Genomic DNA, 16,256 nt, shown 5'->3' with positions numbered 1-16,256 from the left:
ACCGATCTCGAGCTGGAAAAAATGCTCTCCCCGCTCGAGAGCACGATACGGGCCTTCGTATGGAAGTTGCAGCGGCTTCCGGACAGCATTCGTCCTGATCAGGACGTGCGTGCACTTAACTACTTTAATGTGGTGAAGGTTGTCTTTCAGCAGGCGCAGCAATCCCGAATCTGTGAGACCCGATCCCTTGTCGAAGACCGGACCGCTTGGGAGTCTTGGGCTCTCCCCGTATGCCAGCTCCGCGGGGCTGGCAGCAAATTTCTTTTGGCGGGTTGTTCGTAGTCCGAGCAGGACGAGAAGTAAGGCCTGAGTCCAGGAAGGATCATCGCGCGCCATAATGCCGGCTTTCAGTGTCCGGTGTCCATTGGATTGCGGGTGGTAAGCCGTGGTTCGCTAACGTTTGAATCTCAGGGGTTTGCCTAACACTGAGAAAAGGGTGGACTCAAATTGTATTCCCTGTTCAGTGATAATCATTGCAGAGACGCCGAAGCGAGGGATCCACACTTGACAGAGGCTTCGGCATAAGATTGCGCCGTAATGTCCTTCAGAGGCATTGCATCAGGCCACCGCGTAAATCTGTCGATGATTGTAAGGGAATGCTTGTAACCGTGCGAGGCTCGCAAAGAGCCTACGATGTCGAGGTGTATGGTGTGCAACCGCTTGGTAGTGCGGGGAAATGAGCCCACTTCTTTTCTTACATGCCTGGTGGTCTTACACTTTTGGCATGCGATGCACTCTTTGGCTCAGGAGTTGATGTCCTTATTCATGGAGGACCAGAAGTATTTGCACCTTGTCTGGGTCGGGCTGTATTCCTTCAGGGGAAATGAAGTGGCCGAGGAATTTCACCAGTGTCTGGAAGTACTTGTATTTATCAACGTTTAGGACTAAACCGGCCACAAGGAGACGTTGAAAATGCACTCGAGATGGGCTAAGTGCTCAGACTCTGGGGAAGAAGCGATCAAAACATCATCCAAATATACGAAACAGAAGTCGAGGTTTCGCAGGACTGAGTGAATGAACCTTTGAAAGGTTTGCGCCGCATTGCACATTCCGAAAGTCATCCGTGTGAACTCGAAGAGTCCAAAGGGTGTGCATATTGTCGTCTTTGGAATGTCTTCAGGAGCTTCAGGGATTTGCTGATAGGCCTTGGTTAAATCTAAGGTCGAAAAGATGCGGCAGTTTGCGAGATGATGCGTAAAGTCAGGGATGAGTGGAATAGGATATCGGTCTGGAACAGTCTGCGCATTTAGCCTTCTGTAATCCTCACAGGGGCGCCATTCGTCGTTTGGCTTAGGAACCGTATGGAGTGGGGAAGACCAACAGCTGTCCGAAGGTCTGCAGATACCCTGTTGCATAAGTTGTTCAAACTCTTTCCGTGCATTAGCCAGCTTCTGGGGTGGTAGAGGACGCACCTTCGAGCAGATAGGGAAACTAGTATTGTTAATGTGGTGCTGCACACTGTGCTTCACTGGTTTAGAGAGACTACATTCAGTAGTAATCTGGCTGAATTTTTGGAGGAGTGCTCGAACACGAGAGTCAGTAATGTCCTCCAAAAGTACGGAAAGATTGTTATTAGGAAGAGATGAGATTTGGTCTCACGAATTAAGGGTGGTTGTAGAGTCTGTAAGGGACCTGTTCTGCAAGTCCACCAGCAACCCATAGTCTCACAAGTAGTGTTTGGGAGTATTAAAATATGGCACAGGTCATCCTGACCTGCCTGTGCCTGGATTTCCTTTTCTACCAGCGCCCGAGGATTACTGTAGCGTCGATCCAGAAGTTCCAAGGCCTTCTCGTAGTTCTCCCCATGCACTCCTAGGTGTTCTACGACTCTCCTCGCATCACCTTTTAATTTGCTCTGCAGCATCATTAGTCTCTCTAGTCGCCCAATATCAGATCCTTCATAGACTGATTGAAAGATACTACGGAAAGACTCAAATTGACGAAGGTCCCCATCAAACAAAGGAATATCAGGGACTGGTGACAAGACGAGGTCTATGGTCGCGATTCCAATAAGGATTGACTTCGGTCCCGGAGTTTCTAAGGCCAAAGCCTCTTGTCGGCAACGGTATGTCACTAAAAGGCATGTTCAATTCATCGCGCACCCTGGGGAAACAAACTCTAGAGAACAAGTTTTCCGGTTGTTTTGTCGCGTCCTCCATCTCCCCTCGAGCATCATTAAGCTCTGCTGAAGGTCCGGGACGCGGACTTGATGTTTTCCTACCACCTGTGATTTCTACATCGACTGGCGATAAACACGACCAATCAGCTCCTTAGTCGCATTGTAATTACCGATCATTACGGATAATTTATTTTCTCGAAAATAAGTAATGTCCTTAGAAGCGTTTTGGCGAAGAAAGTGGCTATGGCCGGCGAGGAAATCCCAATAAAGCTGTTGCACTTCTTCCCATGCCGCAGCAAAACGCTCCCGCGTCCTTTTTTCTTGTCGGAGCTTCACTGGGGACTTCCTTACACTTTCGAGTTTGGCATCCTATCTGGTTCGACGGACCAATTGTTTGGGAGTATCAAAATATGGCACAGATCATCCCAAGTCCAGCCTAGTATTTTACTAAGCGCACTTATTCCTTTGGGAATGACGATCTCCTGTCCCTCGCTGCTGAATTTAGATGATAGTCTGCAACTCCTCTACTTGGTTACTCTGCAACTCCTCTGCTACTCCAACTATTAACTCACTCTTCTGCAACTCAAACTATTAACTCACTCTTCTGCAACCCAATTACTCCCCAGCTACCCCAACTACTAACTCACTTCTCTGCAACTCAATTACTCCTCAGCTACTCGAACTACTAACTCACCCGATCAATAAAAAACTCCAATGATTTCCACCTCGCTGCAACTTAAGTACCTAAGAATTAGGTACTAGCATTGAGGAAGGAGGCACGTGGTCTCCGAAAGGAGACGTGAAAAAATAAAAATATTTACAGGATAAAGGAAAAAACCTAGTTCTTTTTTACTTATATTGTTTGTTGCTTCTTAATACTGCAACAGTCAGCCGACGGGCGATGTCGTCAGAATATGCTCATGTGTACTATGGTGCTGGTGACGACATAGTTTGATAGCAAGCCGGAACACGGAATCAGTATCTACGAGATAACTGCGCCTGCTGAGAGTCATAAATTGTTAGCCGACGTGGTGCTGCATTCTGGGTGGCGGTCGCAGGACCCTCCGCGGATCTAGTTTTTCGAGGCAGGCGCGAATTTACACTGGATCGCTTTTTCGCCGAATCTGCGATGGTACCAACAAATGCTTCGGTCCGTAGGTTGTCCTGACGAGCTGCTACCCGATCGCCCTTTTCGAGCAGACCGCGAGCGAGCTCGCGACTGAACGCTGGGTATCCAGCGTCGCCCTCATTTCAGCAATGTTGGCCACTAGCGCGGCTATTTCACGCTTCAGCACGCCAACTTCGTCAGAAGGCTGCTGAACGTGCACCTTATCAGCCCCAGCTGCCAGCGCCTCCAAAGAACAGGAGACGCACGCGAGAACCGCCTGGGTGCTCTCCGGGAGTTGTCACAGGCAGAGTGATTTCAACAAATTGCCTCATTTCGCGAAGCAATTGGCTGGGAGTTCGATCGCCCAATGTCAAACCTGCCAACAAGCAATCCAGCTTACCTGACTTACTTACCGACAGGCGTTTGATCAACTCGAGCTTCAACAGTGTGTAGGAGGCCGATTTCACAATGTCCGCCACCAGGAGGATGGACTCCTCATCCAGACCTACAATCGCGTGGTTAAATTTGGTCGCGTCCGCCGTTATTCCGGACATCTGGAACAGTGCCTCCAAATGGACGAACCACAGTTCCGGATTCCGTCGCCAAAATGAAGGCACGCGCACGGCGAGAGTCCGACGGGCCTGCCGCGTCTTTATTGTCAAACGACGTAACTAAAGCAAAGTTAGTGACGCGAGTGTTGTCGAAGACGCAGCTGTACCGAATTCTAAAAAGGCCCTGCTCTGACTACGGCAGACCGCACCCACAAAAGCCCGCACGAGCGAAACGAAGACACCAACAACGCACCCAGAAGCGAATGCGTCGACCAAAATGAAAAGAAACTCTCCAGAAGAGCGAAACTCCACCGATAAATGATATGTCTTCCGGTGGTTTAAAATTAATTGTATATATAAAAAAAAAAACAAAAAATAAAGTAACACTAATAACTCCGCCGTAGCCGGTCCCAAGCCCGGTTGTGAAAGGAGGAGGGATGGATAGCTTCAGTCTGAATGGCTGTATGCCACCGCAGCGTCTCAGGGGGTAGGTGAGGAAAGTGCAGGAACTTTGCAGTCTTGCAAGCTACTCACTGAGGAAGCTATCCGCACACCTGGCAGTTAGGTATAAAATGCAAATCCATCTATGAGAAGAAGGAATTTAAGGTCCAATACGGATAACCGGCGGAAGTCGTCTGACTTGGTGATTGGGTCAGGCTCCCGTAATGGACAGCACGGCGTCGAAACCGCTAGTCGTGGGGCAGTTCGACGTCTAGGTGTCACGACGACCAGGAGCATTGCTCCGCCTGCTGCAGCTGTTTCGCCACAATTTATGGCGACGACTTCAACAGGTTCGCGTAGGCATTGGATGAAATGGACTGAACAAATGAACCTCTTCATCATCCGCTCCTACTACGAAATAACGGCGGGGCGAGTACATCTTACCGCCCCTTGTTGCATCAGAGATTCGTCAAGCGTTTCCCGCATGCTGAGTGGATCATCGCCGAAGGCACCCGCCATGCCAATACGCCTGGCATGAATTTTGCGGATGTTACCAAAGAGGAATTTCGACGAGCCATAAACAGCTCGAAGAACTGGAAGCGCCCAGGTCTGGATCGGGTGCAAAATTTCTGGTATAAGAAATTTACCAGCGTACACAGTCGGTTGGCACGCAGTATAAATGAGGTCATGAGTCGGCCGGAGGAATTTCCACCCTTCCTCAATGCGGGGATTACCTACCTTATCCCTAAGGACACGGTGCAGGACCCCGCAGATACAAGACCGATTACTTGCTTACCATCCCTCTACAAATTCATCACGTCCATTATTAGTGCAAGGATCGATGCGCACCTCAAAACCAACAACATTCTGTTCGAGGATTAGAAGGACTTCCGAGTTGGGTCAAGGGGTTGCAAAGAGCAACTCATTATCGACTCGGTAGTTATAGGACAAGCAAGTAGAGGCCAAAGAATCCTCTGTAGTTGCTATATTGATTATGCTAAGGCTTTTGATGGCATTCCGCATACCTAATCGATATCCTACATCTGTATCGCATTGATCCGAAAATATTAAAGTTTCTGGCGGCAGTCATACCACCTTATCAGTGCGTATATCTGAGGGTGCTAATACCTCAGAGCCAATCCGTATACAGAGGCGGACTCATTAAGTTCCCTTTCGTTTTGTGTGACACTGAACCCCCTTTCATGGCTACTGAATGGTGCTAGAGGGCATGGTTTTGCAATAAAGTATAGCCTACGTGCTAAGTGCGAACTGACACACTTGATGTACTTAGATGACATCAAGCTGTTTGCTGGGACTGACGACCATTTTAGAAGTCTGTTGCGAATAATAGACATGTTCAGCCGTGATATTCGGATGGAGTTTGGATTAGACAAATGACGAAGAGCAAGCAAAGCAAAGGTCATCATCAGCCGCATGCCGGACATAGCTTTGGTGACCTCCACATCGAAGTTATGATCGAGACAGACTTCTACAAGTACCTAGGAATTCTACAAGGAACCCATGCTCGAGTTGGTGATCTGAAGGATGCTCTGCTGTCCAAATTCCTGTGACGTGTAAAGCTGGTGCTGAAATCGCATCTCTCTGGAAAGCATAAAATAAGCGCGTTGAATGTATTCGCTATCCCTTCACTGGCTTATGCATTCGGAATATTTCCGCGGACAAAGACCGATTTGGGAAATGTACAGCGGCGGATACGGACAACTATGTCCAAATTCCGAATGCATCATCCAAAGTCTGCCGTGGAGCGGATGAACCTGCCTTGTGACACCGAAGGAAGGGGCGTGGTTGACGTGACGGCATATCATCGCTAAGTCGACTCGCTGCGCGCTTATTTTTACAGCAAAAAGCAGGCGAGTCCCTTGCATGCGGCTGTCCGTAAGGCAGAGTGTGAACTGACTCCACTTAACTTGAAGGATCAATCTTTCAATCCTCTGAGTGTGGTGAAGTCGAACTAAGTGCGAATCGATGAATGGAAGTCGATGGCAATGCACGGTAAACACGTGAATTGTCTTTGGCAGCCATTTGTCAATTTGCGTTTGTCGAACAGATGGCTGTGTGCTGGTGAGCTTTTTGCTGAGACAGAGGGGTTCATGTGTGCTATTCAGGACGGCGTGGTCTCCACCCAAGCTTATAGAAATCTCATCATGAAAGAACGGGTGGAGAACGACCAGTGAATGTGTAGTTCGGCGTTAGAGACGTTGGACCATCTCATTTCTGGCTGTACTGTTATGGCACCGGTGCAATACATCACCAGGCATAATGCTGCATGTAAGGTCATCCATCAAAACCTTGCATACAAGCATGGGCTGATCACGTGGGTATGTCCGGTTTACCGATATGAGCCGCAAACAGTACTTGATAGTTCTGCTTACAGCATCTATACTCTACATAACCTGCCTGACGTACTGTTAATTGACAAGACGGGTCGCTCCGCGATGTTGCTATCCCCCATAATAGCAACATCGAACGGAAATACGTGGAGAAGAAATTTGGCGTCTCGAGCAGGTGGTTATAGTTCCCATAATATTGTCAGCTAGAGGTATTGTACCTAAATCCCTCACGGCTTCCCTTGATGTCCTGGGACTTTCGCACAGTCTGGTTCAAACCATGCCGAAGTACACCATTCTGCATACGTGCTCGATGTTGCGGGGAGCTCCCGAGGATTCTCCTATTAACCTACCACCGGCCACCACCACCAGCGCCCCTTTAGTTTTTAAGTAGGTAGGATCGTCCGAGCTTGGCACTTAGTGCTAGTATTAGGTAAAATCCGGCGTCTGCCGAGATTGTGATAAGTCGGGAATAGTAAGTAATAGTATAAATACTCAAAACTTAAATTTTTCCTTCGGTGGCTTGCAGTGGCAGCTTTTTCTTTCTTGTGGTTGTGGCTCGTTGCGGCGACGTCGTCGAAGCCAACTGGTTGTTGAGTTTGTCTCCCCGAACTGGTTGCAGCCGATTTGCTGTGATATTATATGATGCCGACGACCGGACAGTTGATTTGAAGCACAAATTGGGTGAAACTATTCAAATATCACTGGGCAGGTAGTAGACTTCTGCAAAAATTGGAGACACACTAGCGTGCAAGGCCGTTAGTTAGGGCCTCAAATTTGAGGAAGGGGCAACGAAAATGTCCGCCGGTGGCACTTTGACAGCTCGGGCTCTGGTCGCAGCTTTTCCTTGCTCGGGCGAGTTCTTCGGGGTCACCACTTTCGAGGAAATCCAGAGCTTTCCGCAAGTCTTTAATGCACCGCAATTCGTCAAACCGTTTCCTCAGGAGTACAGCTTGGTAGCGATAAATATGCCTTCGATCGGATCACGTTTCTAGATTTCATAAAGCCCTTTTATTAAGTCTACAAACTTGTTGTTTATGGGTTAAAACCGCAGAAGGAAATCAATCATAAAAACTTTATTTAATTTTATAATTTAAATAACTTTATTACATAAAGTGGATGAGAAACTCAAAACTTTGTATATACTCTTTTCTTAATTGACATGTCACAATTCATTTTTTTTTGTCACATTCACTATTTTTTTCGACCTAATCCGCCACGGAGAACACCGGTGGTGGCAACTGTCAATCGAATTAACAACATTCGAAATAAATTTCGAATGTTGTTAACCCCACTGCGCCACAATGGAAAGTTTGACCTACTATACCTTTGTCAGTAATTTTTTACGAAATTTTCTAGTAGTATGTGCTATACCACTTTCTATGCTGCTGCAATATTTCAAGCTGCTGAAGTGAGGGCAATTTAGAAAAATATATTTTGATGCCTAGATCTTATGTTTATCATTGTGACTCTGTGTGAGTCCCGTGTTACTTTAAGATTATACTTTTCCAATCACTTTCCAACAAATATTAAAATTACTTTACTACTTACCTAAAAAAAATAGTAACCAAGACTTTTTATTTGATAACCCATACGAATATATTAAAAAAAATATGCACCGTCTCTCCATTTTGGGAAGTACCAGGTGAGGTAGTGAAAGCCTTTTTTGATCAACTTAACCCCTGTGTTACCACTCGGGCACCCGCTAACTATAATAGATTTATTTAATTAATTTAGGTCAGGAACAAAATTGGGTAATACCCTCTCGGATCTTCACAATTTTTCATTTTTATAACTAAGAAAGCCGTCGTCGCTTGACTTTTTTTAAAAGTTTGGGTGCAAGCCCTAAGCGAGGGGTCCGTGGACCAGGAAAGAGGGAGTAAGTTGCTCCCCATTTGGTCCGGTCCTGCATTAAGTTGATGCGGACTTAGGACCCCATCATTCTCAAAACGAATATTTCAGCTCTGGCCAAGCTCTGGTCAATAAGGCGGATTTGCGCTCAATATAATTCGTAGGCATGTCGTGTTCTACGAATTATATAAAGGAGCATTCAACATCTGCGAGCCGCTACGGTCACGCTGCTCCCAGGGTAGAGGTGAGGCAGCGTCTGACGATTTGCCTCTGCCCTGGTAAGAAACCGTAAAGCCGTCGTCGCTTGACTTTTTTTAAAAATTTTGAAGTTGAAAATAAGTACACATATAATTCACCTGGATACCCCTACAAAAATTCATGTCATTCATATATTATATCATAAAGCAAAAGTTTTTCTAGGCTTAAAAATAAGCAACTATTAATAAACAAGTTGTGATAGATAATATTCGTTTTTAATTGTTTGTAAACTAAGTCCAATGATTGTAATAACTGCATACATCGCGGCAACTACTCATCTTGATTATCCAGCCCAAGATCCAACCAGATGGAATAGCGACTCGGATGTAGATGAGTAGATCCCGCTATCGAACAGGGTAAACACTGAAGTAGAATAGCAACAACCACAGAAAATAATGAAAAATCTTTAATAGGATTGAATCAGCAGATCTATAAACAAAAAAAAAAATAGATTTAATTCTTCAAAGCCACCTTCAACAATATATTAAGATCCAAATGTTCCAAATTATTTTCTAGAATTACACAATGGGCCGTGTAACAAATGGCTTGATATTCAAGTGATTAATAGCATTTAGTGATTGGAAATATTTTATTGGAGCAGATTTATTTTCTTTATTTCATTAAAGCGTGTACAACCGCATTTGCATTCAGCGCTTTCAAGTCCGTATACGTCTGCCCTGTCCCAATAAAAACAATTGGTTGACCAGTGATGTAAGTCATTGAAATTGCAGCTCCGACTTTATCGTCAATTGTATCAAATTTTGTGAGAACAATTCCATCTATAATATGAGGATTATTACTGGATGAGAAGTCTGCTAAAGCTTGGTTGAACTTCACAAGTTGATCGACAGCTTCGTTACCTACAAGGGCCTCGCCAACAAATAATACCAAATCAGGCTCATTCACCTTAATCAGCTTAGCCAATGCACGCATAAGCGGTTCATTGTCCTGCATTCGACCTGCTGTGTCAACCAGAACAACATCTATTCCGGAATCTTTTGCAAAACGAATAGCCTCCATAGCAATACCGGCTGCGTCTTTTCCATATCCCTTTTCATAGAGCTGGACCATAATACGGCCAGCATGTTTTTCTGGAGGATGTAGTGCATTTAAATGTCGCGTGTGAGTACGTAACTGCTCTACAGCACCTGCACGGAATGTATCACAAGCTGCAATCAAAACATTGAAATTATTTTCAATCAGCCAGAAGCAAATTTTCGCTAAATTGGTTGACTTTCCCACACCATTCACTCCACAAAATGTCATTACATATGGTCGACAATTTTTCCTTGCTTCTAAACAATCACGAAGAATGTCAACTCGTCTTTTTGGCGATAAAATCTGCACTAACGCCTCGTTCAAACTAGTCCTAATCGTAGTCGCAATTGTATCAAATGTGCCAATAACCTTCCCTTCTAGCTTCGAAGCAACTGATTCGCAAAGCTTATGAGCAATTTCTGTTGCTACATTTTTGGCAATCAAATGGTCTCGCATTTTATCTAGGATAGGTGCCATAAGATCTTGTGTCAGACTTTTAGAGCCGACAAGACCTCTAAACAAATTGAACAAAGTCGAAGGCTTTTTGGATGTGATTGTTTTACTATGTCGTTTTTCATACTCAGATATCTCTTCACTTTCTGATTCGTGATTGTCAGAGTAATCCTCATTGTCGCTTTCGATTTCAAGATCTTGTATTCCGCCTTTCATGGTTCCAATAATCTGAAATTAGAGTAATATTTTGGTGTTGATATTTATTTTTGTCAAAATGGAGGAAAGCATCAAATTCAAAAGGCCTTATCTATTGTATTATTGAAATTCCTTTCTAAAGTGAGTATTGCATGTCAAGCTTGGAATCTTGATAAATATAGATTGGATTGGGCTTATTGCTATTTTTAGGAGTACCTCAACTATTAAACGGCCAAAAAGGCATCAAGATATCTTTTCTGTTTAAACTTTTTAATCAAATTGTAAAATTATATTATTTACATTATATTACGATTCCAGGGGCATATTGTGGGTTGCAGGTTAATCTTGTAAATATGTAAGTAGCCGCGGAAAAACAAAATGGCCTGATTTTGTATTAGCTCCTCTGTTTCTTCTACTTATTTTCTCCATCTTGGGAGGTAAAAGACTCTTAAGAGGTTATATAGAGTTGTGATGGCTGGGAAAGCAACAGGACTTGAAGACGTCGCATCTGGGCTCTGGAAAGCAAAAACCTTGGACCCAACAGGCAGTCCAGCAGATTGTTCAAATTACCGCCCGATCCGGTTGCGCTCCCATACTATGAAGATTTTTGACAACCGTATTCGGGACATCGTTGAAATAATTGTAAATAAAGCAGGGTTTGTCACAAAATACGGAACTATCGACGCGATAAACGCTGCGCGGTTACTCATAGAGAAACATTGTCATCTTTACATTGTATTTCTGGATTTACTGGATTGGATGGACCTCATCTTGTAAGCTCTATGATGTATCAACATTGCTTCATGTCTCCGTTGATGCTCATCAAGGAAGCGCCCTCTCAACAGTCTTCTCTAATCGTGTTAAGAATACTGTTACACGGGGCATCCAACGTCCAGCGTCCTATACACTGCTTTGTGCCGATAATGTTTTCCTAACGTCTAATAGCAAAGATGATCTCGTGAATCTGAATAAAACTATGAAACAGGCACAATCACTGTCAATGGCAGTGACCTACCCAAAACTGAGCGGTCATGCTATCGGTCAATAATGAACTGCGTCTTGAAATTGCTTTACACATTAGCGCAACCTACCCTGTGAGTTGGACCTTAAGAATACACTCAAAGGCTTCCCTGCTTGTCGACTAGAGGGATCAAAATTTGTGGGCAACCCGCAAATTTTAAAACTTTATTGCTACCGAAACGCCAATAACGTCTCGGACAGGGATTGACTTTACCGCAACGTCCTTGGCCATCGAAATCGGACTATGGTTGGTTTCTGAAATATGCACACGCTCCTCGACAACAATGGCGAGGGTCCTCAGAATGCTCCCTTTCGCTAACTTGAGTCGGAATTCTAAGGATATAAGCTAGACATTCTGGGCCTAAGCGAATTAAGATGGTGGGACTCCTCTCCCTCTTGCAGCTACGAGCTTGCTCGAAACCAAATGATGGCAGACGCGAATCCGGGGACGGTTCGCTTTTGACGGCTACCACAAGGCGCGCTCTCTTGACCTGGGAACCGGTTACTGACAGACTTCTCACTGCATGATCCCGATTCAGGTTGAGGAGCATCACAATTGTAAAGTGCTACGCACTCAGAGAGACACATTGGGATCGTGATGGGTGTAGGTTTTGTTTTCCGGATATGCGTAACAAAAGATGCCCCTGCATCTAGGACAATTCTGAGAGTCAAGAAACCCAAAGCGGTGCATCTATTGTCTGTAGCAACCACCGTGTCCTATGAGGAACTGGATAATGTGGTAGTTGGTCTCCCCATGTTTCCGCTCAAGCCACACGATAGTGTTGGGAATCAGCCTGTGCGTCCGCAGACACTTCGTAGATTCGTCCCATCGGTGCTGCCAGAGATCATGCGACCCTGAGCTTGCCACATTTCTACGCTCTGTATGCCCCATCAGCCGGTAAACTGAGCTCACCTGATTTCGTCTCTGAGAGTTTGCAACTGCCTCTGCCCACACAGGTGACGAGTAAAGCAGGATGGAACGCAGCACCCCGGCTAGCACCAACCTCCGACAGTGTTTAGATCCACCAATATTCGGCAACAGCTTTGCAAGTGCAGCGGTGGCACTGCCTGCCTTTTGGCATGCATATTCTAGGTGCTCTCTAAAGTTCAATTTGGTGCTAATTATCACCCCCAGGTATTTGATAGTCAGCTTTTATACGACCGTATATCCATCGACCTCCACTTTCACAGTGTTATTTTTCCTGCGGTTCGTTATTAAGACCGCTTCCGTATTTGCGTACGGTCTGGCCTTTTCTAGTCAGAAGTTTACCACTCTCACGGTATCCGTCGCGCAGGCCTCCACATCTTCTGGTTTTTTACTGTTACAACCACAACTAGGTCATCAGCAAAGCCGATAATCGTAGTCCCTCAGGGACGGGAGGAGGAAGCACCCCATTATACATGATATTCTACAACAGGGGACCAACTATCGATCCCTGTGTACAATGTACTCTTTTGGGCCCTCATCCGTCCCGTACCAGGGAGTCCCCTCTGAGAGGTAGTTTTCCACCAAATTCTCTAAATACCCGGGGACACTTATGTCAGCCAACTCCCCTTTAATTCTGTTCCAGCTGGCAGAGTTAAACGCTTTTTTTGACATCCAGCGCCAACACGGCACAGCAGCCGCCAGAAATTAGTGCGCTTTTGCCAGGTTTACTACCGTGCTAGTTGCGTCCACCTTAGAGCGGGCACGTTGGAAACCAAACTGGCGTTCCCACAAACTATTGCTGGCTTCGACGATGGATAGGAGTCTGTTATAGATGACTCTCTCCATCATCTTTCCCATTGTATCCAGCAGGCATGTAGGATGATACGACGCTGGGTTTTCAGAAGCAACACCAACTTTTGCTTTTTCCACTGGACAGGGAATATTTCTTCCTTCAGGCACACCTTGAAGGTGTTGGCGAAAAGGTCAGGGCTAGTATTCACTGCCAGTTTCAAAGCTCGTTTGGGGAGTCCATCCAAACCCGGGGCTTTATTGTCACCGATCCTACCACATATTTCCCGCAGCTCTTCGACAGTTACTGGAGGTATTATGCTCTCAGATTATAGTGATCTCCGGTCTGCTAACCCTTTTGTCGGCTTCCTGTCCTAATGCCTTTCCGATTTGGCTTGGATTTCTTGAGCTCCAGCACAAAATCTCCCTTGTGGGACCGACAATTTCTCCCAAGTTCGGGGTCTGCCTTCACTCTTCTGAGAATGCGAGCATATGACCCTTCACCTCGTTTGGAAATGATAATCACCTCGGGTCATATCTTCCTCCGATCTTTTCTTCCACGGTTTCACTTTCCTCCAGGCTTCTGCATCCGCTTTTGAAGGTCCGGTCTCTTTTTCCCCCGCTCCGCGTTTTTGGGAGTTGAATCCTTTTTTCTTTCGCATTTGCTGCCTGTTGAGTGGTTTAGCTTTTCGCGCAACCCCTTCTCCGGTTTTTCCCCTTTTGTATTTTGAGCAGGTGTTACCTGAGTCGGGTTCAATTTTTCAATCGACGGCTTCCCCCCTCGTTCTTCCTCTTATCATGCCCCATATATTCTGGTGAATGTTCCTGCGTTCCTGTATGAATTCACATAGCTCCATGATCTATTTATCCAGGGCAGATAGCTCCGGACTGATCGTTGCCTAAAGCATCACTCGGTTCATCGAAGACTCCCGCTGCACACTTCCCACTGAAGGTAGCGATCGCGGGGGCTTGTGCCCGTATAGGAGGGGATCTGCAAAGAATCGAGCTGCTTCTGAACGGGTCCGCCGATGGACCCAGTTTTAGCCTGCACGCTTGTAACATTAGATGCCACAAACCAACGTTCCCAATACAGAGGCACTGCGGTCGTTCAATATCGACGGTCGAAAGCCCGCTTGCCCATCCCCAAAAACCCCCGGTACTGAATTTTCGAAGCTCTGCACCGTAACTTTATTCTCCTTCTGTTGCATGTTTGGATGCTACAAACCAACGTTCCCACTACAGAGGCACTGCGGTCGTTCAATATCGACGGTCGGAAGCCCGCTTGCCCATCCCCAAAAACCCCCGGTACTTTATTCTCCTTCTGTTCCATGTTTGGTTTTATTTCTGGATATCCTTCCCATAGCTAATTTTTATCGACGGACAGGCTTTTTGTTCCCACCTACCCGTTATGTCCATACACGCACATCTTCGGATGCGTTCATGTGCATGCAACCGCCGAGCATTCCCTAATCCGCACGGAAGGACACAGGATATATATAGTTAAAAAAGCTCACGGACCCTCTTCCCGCCCAACCGGACCGAGGGGTGACCAAACTAAGGATGGGCTGAAGGCAACATCCAAAGGCCCGCATCACAGTGATGATGCGTTTCAACGCAAAGCGACCATCCGAAAATGTATTGCTACGACCCCGATTGTCGCAAACACTTCAAGCAGTGACGCGGTGGCTATAATCTGCAGAGACACATCTTAAGTGGAAGTCAGTACGAATCAAGATTGAAGACCACTAGATCAGATTGTTACCGGACAGGACTCTTCGGTTGCAAGGATAACCGCTTTTTACATCTCCATGTACGAGTATAGTCCAGACCCCCCTGGGATACTGCGATATTTTGCGGCTTCCAAGCCTGCTTCATATCGTCCGCCAAAGGGGCGTAGTTTCGGATTTTTTCTTGATGTTTTGCAACAGTGTTCCGGTCCAATGGTACAGCTACATCGATTATGAAGCACGTTCGTTCTTTCTTGAGAAGCAGAACTAGATCGGGTCTGTTGTCACTAACACTGTGGTCGGTGGCAATAGTGTGGTTCCACAGTAGTTTGGCCCGACCATTTTCCAAGATTTTCTGTGAAGTATGCTTGTAGTAAAGATGGTAGATTCCCACTAAGTTATATTTCAGTGCAAGGTTTTGATAAAGAATCTTGCAGACGGAGTGATGACCATTGGTGTACTCGCTACTGCTCAACATCCTGCACGTAGATGTTATGTGCTGGATGGTCTCCTCTTTGCAGTTGCACAACCAACAACTGAAGTTGGTGATTGAGGAGTCGTGAACCATCCTGAATTGAAGTTCTTTCACATGTCGATCTTCTGTTCCATTGAAGTAACATTTGACATGGGATCCCATTCTCTGTTTGTCAAGTTCAAAGGAGATAATTTATTATCTGCCATAACGGTAGCCTGATGTAATTGGCTAGAGGATTGTTTCTCAAAGGAAAACTCTCAAAGAGAATGCACTTCATGGTAGTGCAATATTTTTAAATTAAGTACCCCCCTTCCTCTGTAATGACGTAGAATAGTGCTCCTCAATTTCTCGGCAGCTGTATTGTGCATGTTGTCGTTTGCAAGAACTACCCTTCTCCGTCGGCTGACAGATTTCAAATCCGTATTACTTCACTGTATTACACCGAAAGTATAAAGAAGGACGGGAATGGCGAAGATTTTGATTGCCATGATTTTATTTTTCCCGAACAGCTCAGTTTTTAGAACAAGATTTGGACGCTTTTCAAATTCCCCCAGCAGGCGAGGCGTTGTAGGCGTTCAAATCCATACCCTCAATTTGGATGTATCCTTCGTCAATATACATTAAATGACTCAATGTTCATTTCGACAATATGCCAAGTTTGGCTTGGAATTCGTATTTGCTTTCATGCAAAAGATGGGATATGGGATTCAAAACCAAACAAAACCATAGGGGGCTTAGAGAGTCGCCTTGGAAGATGCCACGCCTGATTGGTATCTCTCCTGATGTTTGTGAGGATATCGATAGCTTTGTGCTCCAATCCTTCATTACTGTTCTCAGGAGAAGAACCACATTTGAGTTGATTTTGTACAAGCGTAGCACTTGTAGTAGCCACGAATGCCATATCGAGTTAAAGGCTGATTTATAATCGATGTAGGCTGTCGAGAAATTTCGTGTT

The 16,256-nt window shown here is 45.6% G+C and overlaps 1 protein-coding gene across 1 annotated transcript in view; it reads right to left on the bottom strand.

Annotated features, from left to right (window-relative positions):
- Positions 1-9,066: 9,066 nt before the first annotated feature.
- Positions 9,067-16,256, bottom strand: part of LOC119654923 (signal recognition particle receptor subunit alpha homolog) — a 33,551-nt gene continuing 26,361 nt past the window's right edge. Inside the window, exon 3 of the mRNA XM_038060573.1 lies at positions 9,067-10,395. Coding sequence (XP_037916501.1) covers positions 9,289-10,395 — 1,107 coding nt within the window. The 3' untranslated portion in view covers positions 9,067-9,288. The remainder of the gene's footprint in view (positions 10,396-16,256) is intronic.

Source organism: Hermetia illucens, chromosome 4 (genome assembly GCF_905115235.1).
Source record: "Hermetia illucens chromosome 4, iHerIll2.2.curated.20191125, whole genome shotgun sequence".
Lineage (NCBI taxonomy): Eukaryota > Metazoa > Arthropoda > Insecta > Diptera > Stratiomyidae > Hermetia > Hermetia illucens.
This window is presented reverse-complemented; position numbering and strand designations above follow the sequence as displayed.